The sequence below is a fragment of the Leucoraja erinacea genome, chromosome 19, assembly GCF_028641065.1.
Source record: "Leucoraja erinacea ecotype New England chromosome 19, Leri_hhj_1, whole genome shotgun sequence".
Lineage (NCBI taxonomy): Eukaryota > Metazoa > Chordata > Chondrichthyes > Rajiformes > Rajidae > Leucoraja > Leucoraja erinaceus.
Genome location: NC_073395.1, coordinates 30,835,149 through 30,857,309, shown reverse-complemented (window position 1 = coordinate 30,857,309; position 22,161 = coordinate 30,835,149). Strand labels below are relative to the sequence as shown.

At 39.5% G+C, this 22,161-nt stretch overlaps 1 protein-coding gene across 2 annotated transcripts in view; it reads left to right on the top strand.

Moving 5' to 3' along the window:
• Positions 1-22,161, top strand: part of lrriq1 (leucine-rich repeats and IQ motif containing 1) — a 148,080-nt gene that overhangs the window by 13,256 nt on the left and 112,663 nt on the right. For both annotated transcript variants that reach the window (XM_055650756.1, XM_055650755.1), the window contains exons 6-12: positions 963-1,189; positions 3,402-3,476; positions 4,824-6,038; positions 9,624-9,776; positions 11,132-11,282; positions 12,841-13,034; positions 16,237-16,364. In XM_055650756.1, coding sequence (XP_055506731.1) covers positions 963-1,189; positions 3,402-3,476; positions 4,824-6,038; positions 9,624-9,776; positions 11,132-11,282; positions 12,841-13,034; positions 16,237-16,364 — 2,143 coding nt within the window. The remainder of the gene's footprint in view (positions 1-962; positions 1,190-3,401; positions 3,477-4,823; positions 6,039-9,623; positions 9,777-11,131; positions 11,283-12,840; positions 13,035-16,236; positions 16,365-22,161) is intronic.

Below are 22,161 nucleotides of genomic sequence, written 5' to 3'. Positions count from 1 at the left end.
CCATTCTCACTGAATTTCCATGAGCATGGTATAGTCTGAAACTCTCAGCATTTCCTATTGATTTAATTTTTATTTACATGATGAGCTTCAGACTCGCTTTACTGACTTGAAGAAGGGTCTCGACCCGAAACGTCACCCATTCCTTCTCTCCAGAGATGCTGCTTGTCCCGCTGAGTTATTCCAGCATTTTGTGTCTGTCTTTGTTTTAACCAGCTTCTGCAGTATCAAACACTTCCATCCTTTATGTTTCTTTTATGGGCTTTGTGTTAAATTTAAATGATGGCATAAAGTGTGAAATTTTGAAAGAGGTTCTATGTAAATCCAAATATACACGAGAGTTAGCACAATATTTGTTGTTTTATGTTTGACATTTATTAAAAGAGAGCTGATTGGGGTCAGAAAATTATCAGAGAAAGAGGGCATAAATATAATGATGCTTTCTTAACTACCCCACCAAGCAAATTTTATCTATTAGATGTTATTAGTAACCAGATTTTTACATTTGTGATTCATTTCTCATGTGACAAGTACAGATACTTTATCACCTTATCTTCAATATCTGTTTATTCCTATTGATGGAGCTTGCTAGCGTTACTTCCTGAACTGACAAGAATCTCCATTCAAAATGTAAATCCATTTTATTTTTGTTTACACCTAGGCCTGCAATCTCTTCACAGTATTTTTGTTTCTTATATGGATTTCTTATATTTTAAATATTTTCTTGTGTTTGAAAACATTTTCATTGAGAAATTGACAGGAATACGAGTCAAATTGATTGAGTGCTTTTATTACTGAATGTGTCAGTTAAACATGTGAAAATAAGCATTAAATTGTAACATTACAGTAATCAAACTGCCATCTTGGCCTTACAAGAATTGGCTGCGTTAGAATTGCTTGTTTGCAATTTAAAATAAAATTGAGGTGTAAACATTAAGCAGATAGACATGTTTTATTTTCTTCAGATAACGAAGATGATATAACGTCCAAATGCAAAGAAGTGGAGGAACAATGCTGGCTGACACTGCAGAAATGGGAGCTTGAAGAAAATAGAATACAAAAAAACAAACTGGCAGAGCTAAAGGCACACAGGGAAAAAGAGCAGAAACAAGTAGAGGAGGAAGAGGAAAGATCCAAAAGTAGACAACAACAATTTGAAGAAAAGCTAGAGAAACTGACAGAAGAAAGGCAGGTAAGATTATCAGAGTGGAAAACTACAGATGCTGGAGATGAGAAGCAAACACAGAAAATGCTAGACGCATTCATCATTAGCGTTGTTGAAAGTGAGGAGGATAGTTATAGGCTGCAGGATGATTTTGATCAAATGAGAAGGGCAAAACAACGGCAAATAAAATTTACTCCTGATAAGTGTGAGATGAGACACTTTAGGAAGACTAATAAGGATGACACATATGCAGTAGAGCCTTGGGATAGGGATGAACAGAAAAACCACAATGCACAAATTCATCCCAAAAGGCGGAAGCATCAGTTAATAAGGCACTGAAGGCATATAGGATACTTGTCTTCATGAGCCGGGGATCTTATGGGCCTGTCCCACTTAGGCGATTTCTCAGTGGACTGCCGGCGACTGTCGACGACGTTGCTGGCAGTCGCCTGAAAAACTGGGGACTGGAACGGCGACTGTCAGAGTGGAACACACACACAAACACATCGCAAAGGCGGGGGCCAAGGCAAGTGGGGAGAGCGGTCTGAAATTCACACAGTGCAAAGCCAAGGTGATACAGACACACACCGCGATGAACAGGAAGGTTGGCGCTGTAATTAAGACGGCTAGCACAATGTACGGTAAGGGGGAGAGGGGGGAGAAAGGGAGAGAAGGGGGAAGAAGGAGTGGATACAACTTTTAAGAAGCCAGCCAACTTTTAATAAGCCAGTGATACACAGTTGTGAAGTTTGGTGGTCATTTAATATTACCGGTTGGTTATCCTTGGTTCTGAAAACTCCTGCTTACGTTTTTTTTCCCCAATGAGCCAATGAAAATGACTGGTCTGCAAAGGCGATTAACTAAAACTACCTACGACTACCTTGACTACTTACAACTACATGGCGACCTCACTACAACTGCACCTACAACTACAGGATTACCGATTATCTCCATGGTGATAAATCCGCAGCGACCATACTGAGGCCGCGACTAGTTCCCAGAATGCGGGATCTCCTCGTGACCATGAAGGAGACTCACCAGAGACCACCAGCGAACATGTGGCGACCATGTGCTGAGCGCAGAGTCTCCTGCACTTGCCTAAAAAGTCACCTAAATGGGTCAGGCCCATTAGGATGTAAGAGCCGAAAGGTTGTAAAGCACTGATAAGAACCAAACTGGTGTGCTTTGTACAGTTCTGGTTTTCACACTACAGGTAGATCGTAATTGTGTTGGAGATGGGGCAGATAAAATTTACCAGGATGTTACCTGGAATGGATGGTGGAATCTCGTTTGAGGGTGGCAGAAATTATGGACAATGATCTGTCTTTTGTGGACGCTAGTGAATGGAAGGTGACGAGAAAGTAAACCCTCCTTGTACCAGCTGGAGAAGAGGTGTTATTGTCACTTAGCATGAAATAGACCCTTTGGCACAACTCGTCCATGCTGACCAAGGTGTCCTAAACTAGTACCATAACCCTCTAAACCTTTCCTGTCCATGTACCTGCCCAAGTGTCTTTTAAATGTTGTTAAGAGTATCTGCCTCAAATACCTCCTCTGGCAGATTGTTCATTATACACACCACCCTCTGTGTGAAATGTTGCCCCTCATGGTTCAACTAAATCTTGCCCCTCGCACCTTAAAACAATGTCCTCTGGGTTTTGATTTATTTACCCTGCATTCATCCTATCTATTGGGGAAGCAGAAGGGTAAGAACTAGAGATTGGTGGTAAATCCTTAGTTGAGGAAAAGCAAGGCTGCTCAAATGCACTGCTGTGCAAAGTCTTGTCATCAGAAAAGGTTATGTCAGAAAACCTGGGAAATGGAATGGTGCAATAGAATCAACATTTCAGATCAATAACCCTTCATTTTTTGAAGAGGGAAAATTCTTATTGTGGAATAGAATAGAATAGGTCTTAGACCAAATTCCCAATCTGATATGGCATTAGATGGACATCCAATGATTTGGAACTATTTGTAAATGACTCTGATGGAGATATTGCCGCTTCCAATGCATTTATATATTCCTTGATATCACAATGAGTGAAATAGCTTCAGCAATGGTGGTGATTTCAGGAAGACGCAAGATTATTTTATCCTCAAGGTACTTTGGCTGAAGTTGGTTGTAAATGACTTGTCTTTAGCACTGTAAGAATACAATGGTATTATGACATAATTTTGTTATGCTAACTATCATCTGCCTGGCATGCAATGCTTTAGAAATATTGTCATCTTTATTCAGCAACAGCAAGCTGAACTGGAAAAGAAAACCAAACAGGACCAGGAAGCCTTAGAAAAGGAGTTGACGCATCACAAGGTGACAAATGTTTGTGATCTTTAAAAATAAGAGTAAATTAAAAGTTATAATTTTGTTTCATATATCATGATCGCAATTTAAATTTTCTCTCTGAGATTGTGTACAAACTGTTTTATTGTGATTTTCTGCAATGCAAACCCTTGACATAAATAGACAACATTTTGTTGTTTCACATTGTGTGTGAATTCCACAAAAGCAATTTTTTATTCCCAATCTTAATTTTTTGGGTAGTGATGTGTGAAGTTTGTAAGGCAATTTTTTGTTATGTGATGGGTGTAACATCTACAATGATTTCATAGAACAAAGTACAGCAATCTTTGTGCTGACCTTGGTACTAAGTTAAACTGATGTCATATGCCTGCCCATATCTCACTATTCCCTGCACTTCCATTTGCCTATCCAAAAGCCTCTCAAATGCCACTGTCATATATCCGCCCCCAGCACCACCCTGGGCAGAGTGTTCCATGCCGCTACCACTCTGCGTAAACAAAAAACTTGACCCGCACATCTCCATTAACGTTCCCCCTCTCACTTTATTGCTATGATCTCTAGTGTTGGACATTACCACCCTTGGAAAAGTCTGCCACTCAGGCAGCATTCTTGTAAATTTCAATTTGCGTCTTAACTTGTTCTGCAAACGTCACTGCCTTCCAATCCCTCTGTCTTTGCAAACAATTGCTCAATTACAAACCCCCTTTCCTCTTCGACCTCATGGAATCTACTATCCTCTCAAATTTGTGCCCATTTTTTCTTGCAACTCATATCTGAAACCCACAAAAGAGATTTCTGGCTGATATCTCCATTGAATTGGCATTTAACAAAGTTAGTAATTACACCATTTGATAATGCAACACCATCTATCATCATTTTTGACCTGCCTGCAGTCGTTTATATGGCTAATGATGGCATATTTTTGTGCTACTCCTTAATATATAATTTAGACTGAAACTGCCATTTTCTTATTCATTCTTACCCATCCTATCGTAGATTATGAATCATTTGAAATGGCTGCTCTACCTACTTGATTATTTTTTTTATACCTCTTGCCCCTCAACAAGATCAGCCAAAATCAGGATAAGTGTTTCCATATATATAGTAATGACAATCAGTTCTCCCTCTTAATCACTCTGCCCTATCTGAGTTATCTCTGTACTGGACATCGAGTGGTGGATTACAGGAGCTGGAGTATCTGATGTGATCCCTCTTTTGTCAATTATTGCTTGTCTTTGTCCCCAACGCTACATTCCTATGTGATTTCTTTTTTTTTTTTCCCCCTCCAATTTCTTCAATAGATAAAACTATATTTTTTATTAACACTAATATTTACTTGATGTTTTGAATCCTTAGGCACTAATGCAATCAATGGTCGAAGAGCGAAGAATCTTTGAAGAGCAACAGGAAAAGGAGAGGAAACAAGTGAAAGAGCTGCAATACAGAGCAGCAACAATAATTCAAGCAAGATTTCGGGCATATTTAATACTTAAAGAGTACACACCTATATTGAAGGAGAAGCGGGATGAAAGAAAAAGAAAAAAAGATCTACAGCTAAAGATGGCACAAGAAAGGAGAGATTTCGAAGAGAAAATTAAAAGGAAACGAGAAGAACAAAAGCGCATTGAGGAGGAAGAAAGAAGAAAGCATGAAGAAAATGCACGGCTGCAAAGGGAAGAACAGAAACAAAGGCAGATTGAGTACGGACAGAAAAAGGAACAGGCACGACTAAGGTTAGAAAAGGAGAGACTAATGGAAGTGGAAAGGCTACAGAAACTGCAGGAAGAGGAGAAAAAGAAAGAACTGCAAATAAAGGAAGAACAAAGGGAGGCAGAAGAAAGAAAGTTGCTGGAAGGAAAAAAGAACGAAGAGGGCATGGAACATATGGGGAGAAAAACTGATTTGAAGTTGATTGAAGTTAATGAACATTTCAGCAAGAAGGAGAATAATAATAAACTCAAAGACAGTGATAATAGTTCAGATGATGCATATATTCCTATAAATGAAAATATGTCTTTGCCTCATAATATACTGGACAGTTCCCTCGCAAACCTCAGTAAAATTGATCGTCAGTGTACCGTTGGAAGTGTTACAGATGTAAAAATGGAAAAGGAACTTCCAGCTGAAGAAATAGTGGAAGTTAAAGCAGAGAATACACTTACCATTGAATCCAATATCACAATACCCCAAAGTGACGTATTGCAAGTAGTTATTTCTTGTGCAGTTGCAGACACGTTCCCTGGGAAGCTGCCAGTTGATGATCAACCTGTATTAATTGCTGATGATGGTAAGCAACAAAATGAAGCCCAGATTGATGCTTACGCAGTAAATGAAAACATGGACCTTGGCTTTGAGAAAATCTTTACCAGGGGGGCTGTTCTTCCTGACCACATTGAACAAAAGAGATTAAATTGGATGAAAGCATGCAATCCCTGGTCCAGAATTTTCAGAGAAAATGAGAGAAAAAAAGTGAAGCAACAGCTGAGACTTCGAAGTAATCCTGTCAGCTGTCTGCCTGCTTTGAGTCCTGAAACAATACTGCACTCGGGTGTTTGGACCTCACTTCAGCAGGTTTACTTTTTATTTTATTGTTGTTTAACTTAATGTTGAGTTATTTTACTAAGATATTTGTGTTCATCTATTCTCTGACTGAGTCTCATTTTGCAACACACCCCTTGGATGACTCTTGATTGCAAAGCCTAACTGTTTGTGAAATGAGCTTCTGAATTTGCTTGTTCTACTTTGTTATTTTGGATTTGCTACGGGACATCTGATCGATAATAATCTGAAGGGTGAAAACAGTACTTATTGATTGTTGAATCTCCAGACTGTAATGAATAGCTAGCTGAAAATGACAAACTCGGTGCCAACTGAGAATTGCCTTTGTCTTTATGCCTCAGTTATTGATTTTGTTTCCTTCATTAACCTTACCCTTCATTAGCTTATCCATATAAGTACCGTACTGTAAAGTTGGTATCCAACACATGTTGCATTTGACAGGTGACAATTAATTAACATACTGGTTTATCCAATGCAAGGTTGGATTCTCCTTTGTCATTGATAACTTAACAGTACTAGTTATAGAAAGTGCACGTTCATGTACAGACCTTGGTTATAATGGAAAGTGTAATGGTCTTTTCTTTACATTGTTGTAACCGAGTAAGTTATTACCATTGTGTAGTGCCCTCCAAATTACAGCAGTGGTTATTTCAGGGCACCATAATGTTTGGACAGCAATGTAATGTAAAATGAAAAATGTATGTCAGATTTTAATAAAGGCCCATTTTTATACATTTTGGTTTCACCATGTAGAAATTACAGCAGTGTTTATTTCAGGGCACCATAATGTTTGGACAGCAATGTAATGTAAATGAATGTAGTCATGTTTAGTATTTTGTTGCATATCCTTTGCATGCAATGACTGCTTGAGGTCTGCGATTCATGGACATCACCATTTGCTGGGTGTCTTCTCTGGTGATGCTCTGCCAGGCCTGTAATGCAGCCATCTTTAGCATGCTTGTTTTGGGGGCTAGTCCCCTTCAGTTTTCTCTTCAGCATACAAAAGGCATGCTCAATTGGGTTCAGATCGGGTGATTGACTTGGTCCCTCAATAATTGACAATTTTTTAGCTTTGAAAAACACTTTTGTTGCTTTTGCTTTATGTTTGGGATCATTTTCTTGCTGTATAATGAACTGCCGGCCAATGAGTTTTGAGGCATGTGTTTGAACTTGAGCAGGTAGGATGTGTCTATACACTTTATAATCCATTGTGCTACTACCATCAGCAGTTGTATCATCAATGGAGATAAGTGAGCCAGTACCTTCAGCAGTCATACATTCCCAGGCCATTCCCAGGCCACCACTGTATTTCACAGATGGGGTGGTATGCTTTGGATCTTGGGCAGTTCCTTCTCTCCTCCATACTTTGCTCTTGCCATCACTCTGATATAAGTTAGTCTTCGTCTCATCTGTCCACAAGACCTTTTTCCAGAACTGGGCTTGCTCTTTTAAGTACTTGGCAAGCTTTAACCTGGCCATCCTATTTTTGCGGCTAACCAGTGGTAAGCATTTTGCAGTATAGCCTTTGTATTTCTGTTCATGAAGTCTTCTGCGGACAGAGCTCATTGACAAACCCACACCTGACTCCTGAAGAGTGTTTCTGATCTGTCAGACAGGTGTTTGGGGATTTCTCTTTATTATAGAGAGAATTTTTCTGTCATCAGTTGTGAAGGTATTCTGTGGCCTGCCAGTCCCTTTGCGATTAGTAAGCTCACCAGTGCTTGCTTTCTTCTTAATGATGCTCCAAACAGTTGATTGTGGTAAGCCTAAGGATCGGCTGATGTCTCTAGCAGTTTTATTCTTGTTTCTCCGTCTCATAATGACTTTTTTTGACTTTCATTGGCACAACTTTGGTCCTCGTGTTGTTAAGCAGCAATAAAAGTTTCCAAAGGTGATGGGAAGACTGGAGGAAAGACTAGGTGCCGAGATCTCTCTTTTACCTGCATTAAGGAGGCAATTAAACACACCTGTGCAATTACAAAGACCCATGAAGCCATGTGTCCCAAACATTAAGGTGCCTTGAAAGAACTGCAGTTCTTTACATAATACGTTAATACGTAAAAGGCACAAAGTGCCAGCGTAACTCAGCGGGTCAGGCATCTCAGGAGAACATGGATAGGTGACGTCAGGACCCTTTCTCACACTGTTTACGTCTGCTGATTCAATGCTGCTGGTCTGCATTTCTTCACCAGCTACCTCATAGTGCGTTTGACGTGGCTGTTGTTGCAGATCATGTTGTAGCCCCTGGCTGTCAGCTTTCTTCATGCTGCTGCCAATGACAAGATGCGCTCGGTAACTATGGGGATCCCTCCCCTCTCACCAGCTGCTGTTTCTTCCTGTTGGCCATCACTTTACATGCTCTCTGCTCTAATGTTTCCTCCTCCTCCTCCTCCTTCTCCCCTGCAGTCGCCGACATCTTCCAAGATGGACTATGTTGGTGGAGAAGGTGGTGGAGGCGGCGGTGGAGGGGGTGGGTAGAGTGACGGGAGAAGGATGATGAGGTGGAGGACAAAACAAAGGCCAACAGGAAGTAGCAGCAGCTGGTGAGAGGGGAAGGAGCCCCATGATGACCGTGCATGTCCTATCGGTGGCGGCAGCCTGAAGGCGCGTTGTCTCAAGTGGCTACAATGTGAGCTGCAACAACAACCGCATCAACTATCCCGTGCAGTGGGTGAAGAAGAGCTCCCGGTGCACGTTGTAAGCAGGGTTTGTGGTGACAGGTCCGTCCGCTATAACCAAAATCTGTTATAAAGGTGTCTGTTAAAACAAGGGTTTACTGTATTTCTATCTACTTTCGCTTTTATATTAAATGCTTTGTAACATCCCACAATTCAACCTCGTATGCTAACATGAAAGTGAAGGAGATATGATGGAAAATATATATTTATTTCTTATATAATGTGTGATTAGATTAGTATATTTTGATGTTTCTTAAATGAAACTTTAATAATAAAATGCTCCATTAATCAGGAATTTTATTTGATAGGTATTCAAAAAATGTGTTGGTTTATTTAAGCCAGTTGCTGCCACAAATGAAAGATGCACTTTGGCCTGCATGTTGTTTAAAATATGATTTAATTATATATTTTCTTGCGTGTGCAGTCCAAATCTAGTGTTGAAGGAAATGAGGAAATCTTTGACTTTTATCTTTATCATCTTTATTTATTTATTTCAGCAAATTAATGATATGCGATATTTTATAGTGAAATTCCAGAGGGTTCAACCCATCAAAAGCTTTCATTCTTCAGTATTTTATTTGAAAATAGCAATGCTTTAACATGTTCATGATAGTTCTGCACATATCTTTATAATTTGACAAATTGTATCTGTGAAATAGGTTAACCCATCAGGTTTGAATTTGATTATAGATAGCTGACATAATTCAGCCTGATATTTAGGATTTCATTTTCATTTGGATGTTAGCTATTATGACTAAACAAACAAATGGTTAGGATTTCTGAAAATGTGAACTTAAACTTTGGAAGCAAACTTCAGGGCAGATTCACTGATAAATGTTGTTGTGTTCTGTAATAATGTGGGAAAGCAATTTTGTGGAAAGTAGTTTTCTACATAATAAAACATTTCTCTTGAATATAGGTTACAACTGTTACCCTTCAAGGTTTGCCAGGCTGCAGCCTGTCCACATTCTCACAGTGTCCAATTATAAAGTCACTAACCCTCCGAAACTGTGGATTACAGACATTGGAAGGGGTCAATAATTGCAAACGTTTAAAGTACATTGATGTACAGGTAATTAAAAAAAAAAAATGCTATTAAATAACTATTGGTTTATACCAACTGGAATTGTGCATTATTCTTGCTCGTTGTATCCACCCATTTATCAAAATCTCAATTAAATAAATTTGTTAAAATTGAGTCACCTATATCACTCTTTCATAATTGTCATTTATAATTAACCAATATTTCCTAAAAGAAATCCTAGGGTGGCACAGTGGCACAGTGATAGAGTTGCTGCTTTACAGTGCCAGGGATCCGAGTTCAATCCAGACCATGGGCGCTGTCTGTATGGAGTTTGTACATTCTTCCAGGGGCCGTGTGGGTTTTCTCCAGGTGCTCCGGATTCCTCCCACATCCCAATAATGAACCCTAGCATGTAGAATAAAACTAGTGTACGGATTATAGCTGGTCAGCGCAGACTCAGTGGGATGAAGGACCTGTATCCACTCTGTATCTTTAAACTGAGCTTAACTAAACTAAAAGAAAGACAAATAGTTTTTTCTATTTATTAGTTTTGTTTTCCAAAGGTGTTGCATGGCATTTATATTGCAACTGGACCATTCTTTCCTCATCAGGAAGGGGCTGAAATACAGTTTTCATTTATCTTATTCAAAGCAAGCATACTTTAAAATTAGCCTCAAATTACCTTGATGTGTAGAAAATATTTCTCGTGTATGGATTTTGGTCTTATAGGGAGGGCCAGGTCATGATAAATTTGCACCATTTTCGTAATGGCAAACTTTACTCAAGGCTATCCCTTATATTATGGGGAAAGGACTATGTAGATATAAACTGCATCCTCCTCAACTGTACGTGTGTGGTAACATTACGTAACATTCACAGCTACATACATGTTGTGAGAGGAAGAGTATTTTTGTTAAATTATTTCAGAGTCAAGTCTGACACCAAGAGAATTACAGGTGATGTTGTTACTAATTAAATGCCGGTTGTAAAGACTGTAAGATAGGTTTACAAAGCAAATATTTATCAATTTAAAGATAAGCACAATAAAGGGAAAAGGTATGTGCTCTCAGTCCCTAAGTGTTTGAGTTTCATTGAATGCACGGCCCCTTTGCTAAGACCAGACAGAACAAAAGGCAATTGACTTATCACATACAAGTGAGCGATACCAACCGATTGTAGAATATCCTCTTCACAGCCACTCCTGATTAGTACAGGAACAAAGGGACCATGCATTTCCACCAGGATTCCCATGAAGTAATGCTACAATGACTATAATCTACCCACTTAAATTAAACTTTGAATAGGGGTAATAATAATATAATCAAAATAATTTACTTATTGAATTATCATGACCTGAATGTACAATTTTAAATGATATCTCAAAATCCTTTTCATTTACATAGGAAAATAACATCAAAAATATCCACTGCCTTGAATTAGATGATCTCTGCATTCTTCTGCTCAGTCATAATCAGATCACTTCGATTCATGGCCTGGAAAAATGTAGCAACCTACGGATCCTTGAATTGTCACACAATAACATCACTCGCATAGGTGAGCAATTTATGGCTGCGAGTGTTTAGCTTTACTTATGGTCTGTTCTTTTTTATGGTTAGTTATTTTTCAATGCATCTTCTGGTGTAGTTATTTTGTCAACCTTCCCTTGTTCTCCTTGGTGAGTTGGGTTGCCAGCATTGATTCCAAGAATAAGGAAAGGGGTATTAGTGGAGGTTGTTGAAATGTTATCCAGTTGCATGTCTGTTCACCTTGCTCTGATATTCTGAATGCCTGCTGGTGATTATACCCATAACTGCCAGAATTTACAAAGTGGTTTGGATGGATGGAGGTGCCCAGCTGCAGCAATCCACCCATTTCTCAACTCGCCTCTGTCATTTGATGAAGAATTTTACTTTGCCCTTCAGCCCAATATAGAGTACAGTGTGGCAGTGATATCTCCTGGTGGATGACATTCACTGTTAGTGATCCAGGCAGCACTAGCAGTGAATTGGTGCATCTAGTTTGCTTCATGTTAGGAGCCCCATTCAAGTCTTGTGAGATGGCTAAAGCTACAGTAACTATCTGATCTGTGCTCTCTTGCCGGCCTGCCTAATCTTGGTCTCTTCCCAGCCATCTATCCCAAACCTTGTCCAAGATCCAATACCCTGGATTCTGACTGACGGCCAGAACTGGCATCATATAAGACCCTGCTGTCCTGGATGTCCCAACTGCAACATCAAAAGATATAGTGTGTAAAGTAAACCATGTCAGTATTATGACAATGGCCATGAGCATATGAGCAGCAACAATTTGAATCACAGCCTGCAATCTAGAAAGCATCCCAAGCTGATAGGGCTGTATAATTGTAGCTATAATAATTAAGAAACTAAAATCCTCCCACCTTTGGACTGCAGTTACAGCTACATGCAGCACCTGTTCACCATATATAGGGATTCTCAATAAATCATCATCTAGTGGGACATCACTAGTTTCCCTTTCAATGCAGGAAATCCCATATGATGGTGGACATCTGGGAGCCCTGTTAGTAAATGTTGTTTTGCACAAACTTACTCACATAAGAGGTAGGATTGATCAAATTATAGACTCAGAAATCTTGCATTCTTTTATGGGTATGTTACTTCTACTAATGGAATGAAAACACTTTTAGCTGCATCATTAGAAACTCTTTCAATGCTGTTTCGACTGGTCTGCTGATTGCTGGCCCTGCACACCTCCCTCATGCTCTTTGCTTTCTAAATGGGAAAAGTGACATCCTGTTTCAAAATGTTTTGAGCGAGTTTCCAAATGCAGAAAATCCCATACGATGCGGGATATTTGGAGCCCTGTTAGTAATTGTTGTTTTGCACAAACGTCATCAAATAAGAGTCAGGATTGATCAAGATATGAACTCAGAAATGTTGCGTTCATTTAAGAGTACTGTTCTTATAATAGTGGAATAGAAACACTTTTCTACTTCCACATGGCGAGGGCTTAGAAATTGTTATACACAAATGCATAGAGTAAGTGCTGGTGAAAATCAACTATGGAATGTAAATTGGACTAATTGGTTTTACGAACATTGATTCATTTGTTTTTTTTATTTGTAATTTGCTAGGTGGTCTGGAATCTCTGAAGAAACTCCAGAGACTGGTAGTAGATCATAACCAGTTGATAAGCACCAAAGGTTTAAGTGAAACTCCTACCCTTCTTTACCTGAATTGTTCCTTTAACCATCTCAGCAGCATTGAAGGTATTGATAACTGTGGACTTCTTCAAACTTTGAAGTTACAAAACAACAACCTTTCTGAGGTAAAGTAACAAATGCGTAGTTGATTGTAACTAAGTGAAAATAAAGCAATTTAGATTAATGTTCAAAATGCTGCACCTGGGAGCCCCATATTCTTTATGTAATAGGATTAGTTGATGTAAGAGAGAATGCATGATGAATAGCTAGGTGTGTCTTCAATTTAATATGATCAAAAGATCTGGAATGTTGCTATCAGTTGCCAAAGCAAAACTTAAATTATATAAATTATCATAATCTGATTCCTGAGATGAGACTACTGCATTGAAACCGCTCCATGGCATCCATTTAATGATATCTATTTTGCAATTAATTGTGTGTTTTCATTCTGTCCCAGCCAGTTTTATGCCAAAAGTATGTGTTGTTGCTGGCCTATGACACAAATACATAACATTTATTGAGAAGTAATTCAGTTGAATGCTTTACATATTTATCAGTGAATATGCTGTAATTCTTTTCATTTATCACATTGATGCATAATTTGCTGCCAATAGTATTGAGGAATATGGCACTGATTGCACAACAACTTCAAATATGGGCACACCTGCCATTAAACACAGAAGTGCAAACACTGCTTTGTGTTGCTCTGGTGTTTGTTTCACAAGTGCATCAGGCTGCCTACCTCATTATTCCAATGCAATAAACATATTAATGATGCATTGTTACCACAGTAGATACGAATTAAATTTGGTCGAGAAAATTGGCTTTCCCGTTCCAAGTGTTCCTTTAAAGATATAATTAATGTCATTTGCATCATGAATGTCGTTTTCTGTCTAAAGGTATTGCTGTCAGAAGTGTGGAAGCTCTTAAAAGTTTTTATTGTTGGCAATTTCAAAAAGTATTTTACTTCATTTTTTTGCTATATTTGTCTTAGGCTTGTACTTTTTCTTTATTTGTTTCTGCAACTAAATTGGCAATAAATTCATCCATGCTTGCTTACTTCTCGGTCTTTGGATAAACCTTTAATCTGATTTCATTAGACATTACACATGTATGGACCTATGATTCAGATGTTCGTGCTCAGTTTCTTCCTCTGTGTTACTATTGAATCGCATATTCAGCAACCTGCTAAAGGGCCTATCCCACTTGGGCGACCTAATCCACGAGTTTTGGAGAGTTTGCCCTCGACTCGTACTCGCAGCATGGTCGACACAAGGTCATAGGAGGTCTTCGTAACTCTCCTTCAGGCTCGAGGGTGGTCTCCGCGTACTCGAGGCCTCAGCTAGGTCGTGGCGTTTTTTTCAATAGGTTTAAAAAATGCCCGCGAGTAAAAAAAGGTCACAGTGGAAAAAATCGATACTTTTTTTACTCGTAGGTTTAGTCGTAGTAGGTCGACATGTTAGTTGTAGGTAATCGAGGGTAGTCGTACATCGTCTTTATCATAGTCGAAGGGAGGTCGAAGGAGTTCGAAGGAGGTCGTCTTCACTCTCCACTATTCGGTGTCCAATTTTCCCGAAGTTGGTCGTAGCTAGTTGTGGCTAGTTGAAGCTGGTCTTCAACATAGTCGAAGGAGGTCTTCAACATAGTCGAAGGAGGTCTTCAACTTGTCATTTAAAAAAAAAACTCTTCTAAACTCGCCAATTAGGTCGCCCAAGTGGGACAGCCCCTTAAACAGTCATTTAAAACGTAGTAAATGAACTGCAGGAGCAGGCCATTCGCCCCTTGAAGCCAGCATCGCCATTCAATAAGATCATAGCTGAACAGAATCTGTTCCTGTTTTTTCCCCATATCCCTTAATTCCATTAGCCCTAAGAACTATATCTAACTCTCTTGAATACATCCAGTGAATTGGCCTCCACTGCCTTTTGTGGCAGAGAATTCCACAGATTCACAACTCTGGCTGAAAAAGTTTTTCCTCATCTCAGTCCTAAATGTCCTTCCCCTAATTCTTAAATTGTGACCCCTGGTTCTGGACTCCCCAAACATCGGGAACATTTTTCCTGCATCTAGCCTGGCCAGTCCCTTAAGAATTTTATGTTTCTATAAGATCCCCTCTCTTCCTTCTAAATTCCAGTGAATATAAACCCAGTCGATCCATTCTTTCATCATATGTCAGTCCCGCCATCCCGGGAATTAACCTGGTGAACCTACGCTGCACTCGCTCAATTGCAAGAATGTCCTTCGTCATATTAGGGGACCAGAACTGCACATAATACTCCAGGTATGGTCTCACCAGGGCCATGTACAACTGCAGTAGGACCTCTGTGTGCCTATACTCAAATCCTCTTGCTATGAAGGCCAACATGCCATTTGCTTTCTTCACTGCCTGCTTGAAAAAGCTAACATGATATCATAGATACATTTGCTTTCTTCACTGCCTGCTTGAAAAAGCTAACATGATATCATAGATACTAAATTACAGCTTATGGTCTGGATTTTGCACATTTGTTCTGGCAATTCACCATGTACATATGAACTCATCATGATTCCTATATATGCACCCATGCAGAACTCACGGACTTCATCAACTTCACCACCAATTTTCATCCTGCACTCAAATTTATTTGGACCATCAAGGACACCTCCATCACAGGAAATGGACTAATGCTGTGGTCTATTACAAACCCACTGACTCCCACAACTATCTCAACTTCCTATCCCAAACCAGTCTGAAGAAGAATCTCATTAATCTGAAAAATTTTGTTTCACCCCCACTCCAGAGAACTGTACAGATAAGCCTGGTGGAATACTGAGGGAATAGTGCTCATTTGGAGATATTATTTTTTGGCTGAGACTTAAAAGTGATACCTGCAGAGTAAAAGATATAAAAGAAGATGAATCCAATTACAAAGTACCACTGATGCTAGAAGTCTGAAATTAAAGCAATGTAGTGTCAAATCTGGCAACATCCATACATATAAATTTAGATATGATATATTTTTCAATGAACAATATGCCGTTGCTCATTTGGAATCTTTGGGCATATGATTGGCTGAGATGTTTACTAAATAACAACAGCAAATTTTATAGTTCATTTCATTTCATGAGGAATGTCGCCATATTATCTATATCTTCTAGTCAACTCAGCCTTTGTCACAAAAGTTAGATGCCGTGTTTGGTTACCAAAGAGGAAAATGATCAATTAAATAAAGCAGGATAGCAGTTCAATGTAAAGTACATTTAACAATAATGTGAACCCTATAGATGCCTTTTATAATATAAAATGGATAGATGTAACTTTCCAGAATTCCTTTCACTCTTATGCAGTTACCTAGATTTGGAAATCACGTGTTACTGCGTGACTTGTATTTGGATGACAATAGTATCTCGACTCTTAAAGAGCTGTCTGATTACTGGCTGCCAATGCTTCAACATCTCTCTGTTTCTCGGAACAGGTAAGATTTAGTATAACAGTGACTTTAAATATAGCTTGAGTTTCTTAAACATCTGATAAGTCCAATGATACACAGGCCTGTAGGTTTGGTTTATTAATGCATTGCATGAACTCTGTCATTTAATAATGAGGGTGGTGCGTTTATGGAATGAGTTGCCAAAGAAAGTGGTCAAGACAGGTACAATTGCAATATTTAAAATATATTTGGACAGGTGCAAGCATAGGATAGGTTTGACGAATACAGTGCAAACATGGGGAAATGGGACTAGCTTTAAAGGGCATTTTGGTCAGCATGAGAAAATAATAATAATAATAATAACTAGACCAAGTGCGTTGGGTCTGCTCCCCCAATGCAAGATTCCACCACTCACCCGTTCACCCAACGCAAGCCGTTCCCCCAACGCAATATTGCACCACTCACACATGGCCCCCAGCTGCGCAGGCACGGCTCATTTCTCTTCATCCCCCCGCTCTCCCTCCTCCATCCCAGGGTAGAGAGCGAGGAGGTAGAGAGGGTGTGAGTGAGGGTAGATGGGGAGGGGGCACCTCCCTCTTCCAGCTTTCCCCATCTCCCTCCTCCACACCCTCCCATCTCTACCACCCCACCCCACTTCCTACCCATTATCCTTCCTCCTCATTTCCCTCATCTTCCTCCCCTCCCATTCCTTGCCCCAGGACCCAAGGGGTAAGTGGGGTGTGGGGACGGGGTGGCTCGCATTCTGCTCATCCCGCACCTTTAGCTTTCGGCCTCACGCAGCAGATCCCGGTCCGGCTTCACTCAGAGGCTTCCGGTTCAACTCGGCGGCTTCTTGCTGGTCCGCAGTCCAGTGAATTCCCGGGGGGTGCGCACTCCCTGCGGGCAGCATAGTCTGCGCGGGCTGCTCGGCACACTCCGCGCGGGCTGCTCAGCACACTCCGCGCGGGCTGCTCAACACACTCGGCCCCTTCAGCTCCCAACCAAATTCCCAAATGAGGTAGATAATCTCACCAAATTCATCTCCATACTCCTGAACCTAGGAGTCAGCACACTCTCTTTGCAACTGGATGTTTGACTTCCTGATCCATAGATCACAATCGATGAGGATAGACGACTGTACATCCTCCCCGATAATGTAATTCTCAATGTTGTTGCTCCAACAAGGATGCGTTCTCAGGGTCATAAAATGCTCACTATACACTCATGACTGTGCGGCCAAATTGGACATTAACTCCATTTACAAGTTTACTGATGACACCACTATCATGGGCTAGATCTTGAAAAGTGTTGTGACGGAGTATAGGAAGGTATAGAGAACTTACTAGTTTGATGTTATGACAATAACCACTCCCTCAATGTCAGCAGAACAAAGAACCTAGTTATCAACTTCTGGAAAGGAGGTAGTGTACACGCCTAAGTCATCATCAGTGGCACTAAAGTGAAGATGGTCAGGAGCTTCAAGTTCCTAGGTGTAAATAACACCAATCTGTCTTGGACCAACCATGCTGAACCTATTGACACAAAAGCACACCAACACCTCTACATCCACTGAAGGCTAAAGAAGTCAGCATTGTGTCCAATGACTGTAAACAACTTCTATAGATACACTGTAGAAAACATCTTGTCGGATATATCACAGCTTAGTTCGGCAACCTCTGCAAAAGATAGTTCACCCGACCGAGTGTTGGGATGGTCATTTGAAAAAACAAAAAAGGCATATTTTTGAAAAGTACAAAATTCTGTTGACTCAATGGGCTGGATAAAGGAAAGAGAGAGGCAGGGGGTCAAGAAACAAGGGTCATAGATATCTAGAGCTGAGAAAAAAATATTCTTTACTCAAAGGTTGTTAAACCTGAAGAATTCTCTTCACTGAAAGCTTGGAGATCAAATTACTGAATATTTGTAAGAAGAAAACATTTTTAGAGGGAAGAGGAATCGAAGAATATGGGAGGAGAGAGGGATATGATATTAAATTGTAGGATTAGTCTTGATCTTGTTGAATGATCGAGCAAGCTTGAACGACCAAACGCTTACTCCTATTTTTGTACAATCATTGTAACTGTGTGTATGGTATAAGTAAAGCCAGCTGTTTATACGCATGTGACGTAAGTCAGATTTCTCTCTACCATTGTTGGTACGTAATGTATTTAACAAATACATTATCCTTTTTTATTTCCCCTTTTATGTTCATATAACATACCTAAATGTGAATCCTTTGAGCATAATTGTTTGATCCCATCATTGCCATCTTGTGTTCCTTAAACAGTATTCTTCTGCCATGCATATTTTGTATGATTTGTTTTCCCTTCATTTACTCGATTTGCCAACGCAAATGCACAGGCGAATTGATAAGCAAAACTAAGTAAATCCTTTGCTCTTTTCAGGGAGTGTTTCAATGTAACTGAAACATGAGGGTAACAAGCCCAGAATAAATTTTATTTTTTTGTTTGATATATGTGGTGGAACTCTGCATGTAGGTCATTGCAAGTTTGAACATAAACTGATCATTATCAGTTATGAGAACTATTAATAAAAATATTTTGGACAAATTATGTAGATGCTAAGCGGAAGGAACTTCTTAAATCTGTTTAAGCAGTCCAATTTTAAGAAAACCCATGCTAATTTTGCATGAAATACAATATTAAACATATTAAATTGATGTATATTTATTTTGCAAAATAAGTTTAGTATTCAGTATTTAAGAAATAATTGTTGATTCAGATTAACAATAGAAAATCTTACAATGAGAGACAATATCTTTGATGAAGCTTCCTTCCACACAGCAGACTGTCTCTGCCACCATGATCTCGAAACATTACCATCAGTGTACTGGCATCAGATGGTAACATGCCGCTATGTTTAAATAGGTACAAGCCTCTGGCTTCATCTATGCATGCAGATGGGTTGTGCCTTGTTCTCTACTGAAAAAGTTATATTATTGTACAAATTCAAATTTATCATGTTCTATAATTCTTAAAGCGGTACATACCAATAAGCGAGTTTGGTATTATAACTGCGCATGCGTGAATTTGCCCAGGTCATGGGTCATTCGGGATAAACATTCTCGCCAGCTGAGCTACTGTGTGTATACATTACGATCAATAACTGCGACATGCGTGAAGTTTGCTTCCCAGGTCATGGGTCATTCGGTGATAAACATTTCTCGCCACGCTGAGCTACAGTGGTGTGTATACATTACGATCACCTCTAAAAGTGTCTTGACCTGCGTTTCTTAATTCGTATTTTCCAGCTTTTGCTTCTACACAATAAAGGTAAAAAAATATTACTTTCTGAAAAAATTATTAGCTAGGAAAATCCAAAAAAATTTCGAAAATTTGGTTCAATTGTATAAAACTACGATGATTTTGGTGGCTTTATTGGCTTTTCCTTGGCCGCTTGCTGGACCGCATTGGTGAGTGAGCGTGATATTTACTTTATTGTTTTTTGTTTTGGAGGGGGTCGGGGGAGAAGGTGGGGGGGGGGGGGGGGGGGGGGAATGAAATGAATTATATGATTTCTATAACTAACAATAGATAATATGAAAAGTATTTGTGGGGTTTTCACCTCTTACTATACGAGTCCACGGGCTATATGCACGTTTGTTGACTTCAGAATGAGTTCTGCATTTACATGTGTAAGCAAATTTGTGCAGTACAAAACTTAGTCATGAGTCTGACTAAGCAATGTTGCTTCTTCCTGAGTGTATGCAGTCAGCTTGTGTAAGAACCCATTAACAGAGGTGCACTCTGCAGCCAGTTTTGGTAGCGATAGCGGATTATGTTCAGACGTCTCCACTTAGATGGGTGCCCGTGACATTGAAGTCCTCCTGAACAGCATACTCGGGTGGAGGCTTTGATTTCAAGTACTGAGCAACACTTGACCGTCACTGTTGTAAATAGAGCATTGATAATTCCAGCAATATGTGGGGGTGCAGATTTCCTTGTTTGCTGAAACAACTGTCACAATGGAGGGTTGATTGTTTCCTGAGACCTTTGTGTAGAAGAAAACAAGAGCACTTAAACAATAACATTGTTACGATCAATTTACAAACTACAGCAGCTCACATACAAGTACAAACATTTCTCAAACTTCCAATCCTTTAATGTTGACATCAACAATATAACATTACACTTGATCAAAAATAATGGGACTGAAATAGTAATAAGAATATTTGGTTTTCTTTCCAGGGTAATGAAACAAGAATGAAACAACAAAATACCAAATTCTCTACCTGGTATCATATGCATTGTAAAGTTAAACAAATATTTGTACCATTTTCATAAGTACTTGGAAAGAACATTAATCTTTAAAACAGAAAATATTTTGTATTGATTAACTACATGCATGTACCTCCTTTTCTGTAGTTAGGCTTCCGCCAGTCCATGTCACAAATGTGTTTTCCTTCTAGCATTTCATTCACGGTTGTTCCACGTACATGGTCGCGAGGTACACGCTTTAGATGTCCATCCTCTTTGATAAGCATAATCAAGTTTGAAGAGAATAGCAGCCACATGATTACAGGTTGGACCGAGCCTGAAAGATATTGGAAAATTGAAAGTGAAATGGTTAGATGTGATGCACACAATACCCCAACATGGCACGAGTTTACTTAGTTCACTGCCTTCAAAACATTCAAACATTACATTATATGGAAGAGATCTGAAATCAAACATCATGGTTTAAATACAAAATCAATATACATTTTAGACAGTTGGTGACACAAGTTTTGCAATTTACCCGACAAGACAGCTGCAGTAAGCAGAGTGAACAATCCCAGATGATTTCTCGATGCACACCCATGGCTTATGGGGGGGGTTGCTGTACTCTTTCAGAAGGTGTACAGTCAGCTTTCAAAAAACACGTTGCCAAATCATCAAATAAGGGATGAAAGAAGACTTCATTCAGCCATCTAGCATCAAAATAGCTATAGGCCTTGCCTTCTTTGTAATCGCTAACCAGGCAAGACTTCAATGAAGTAGCTGGCTGGTTAGTGACATCATAACTGGCAAGATGATTTGACAGCTTGACGATGGATGTGGGAGGCCAGCAGTTTAGTCCTTTCAATTCTCCAAGCCACCCATCTTTCAGTTCGCTCATGGGATCGGGAATCATTTTTTCTCCACATTTCCTTGTATTGATCAGCATGACAATGTTTCTTCATGTACGATGCAGCGTAAACAAGAGCAACGCGATCGTTTTTTCGTCCCGTCATAAAAGATGCTTCAAAGCTTTGACTTTCCATCGCAGAAAATCATCCAGTGTCATATCATCATCATTTGGGTCAGCCATAATCAATATAATATACAAAGGAGATGAAAAATCAGTCCGAAAATGTTATTTTTACAGAGTTCCGCCCAATACGTACACACAGTTTATACAGTGCAGTGTTTGCGATCACTAGCAACGCTCTTTGTTTATCCCAAATAACCTTTGAAAAATCCCATGATTCATTGGGCGTGACAGATACCGAACTCGCTTATATTGAATTAGCCACCTAATGCAGCCCTTCTTTAATACTGAATATTAAAAGTAAAAAAAGACAAGCATGCAAAATAACTGTTCAAAGGTTTCAAATGTTTCAAAGGTCCTTTATTGTCATGTGTATCAATTAAAATGCAGTGATATTCGAATTACCATACAGCCATACTAAAATAAAAAGCACCAAGACACGCGACTACATAAAAGTTAACATAAACATCCACCACAGCGGATTCCTCACTGTGGTGGAAGGCAATAAAGTCTAATCTTCTTCCCTCTTTATTCTCCCGCGGTCGGGGCAGTCGAACTATCCACAGTCGGGGCGATCGCGGCTCCTGCGTTG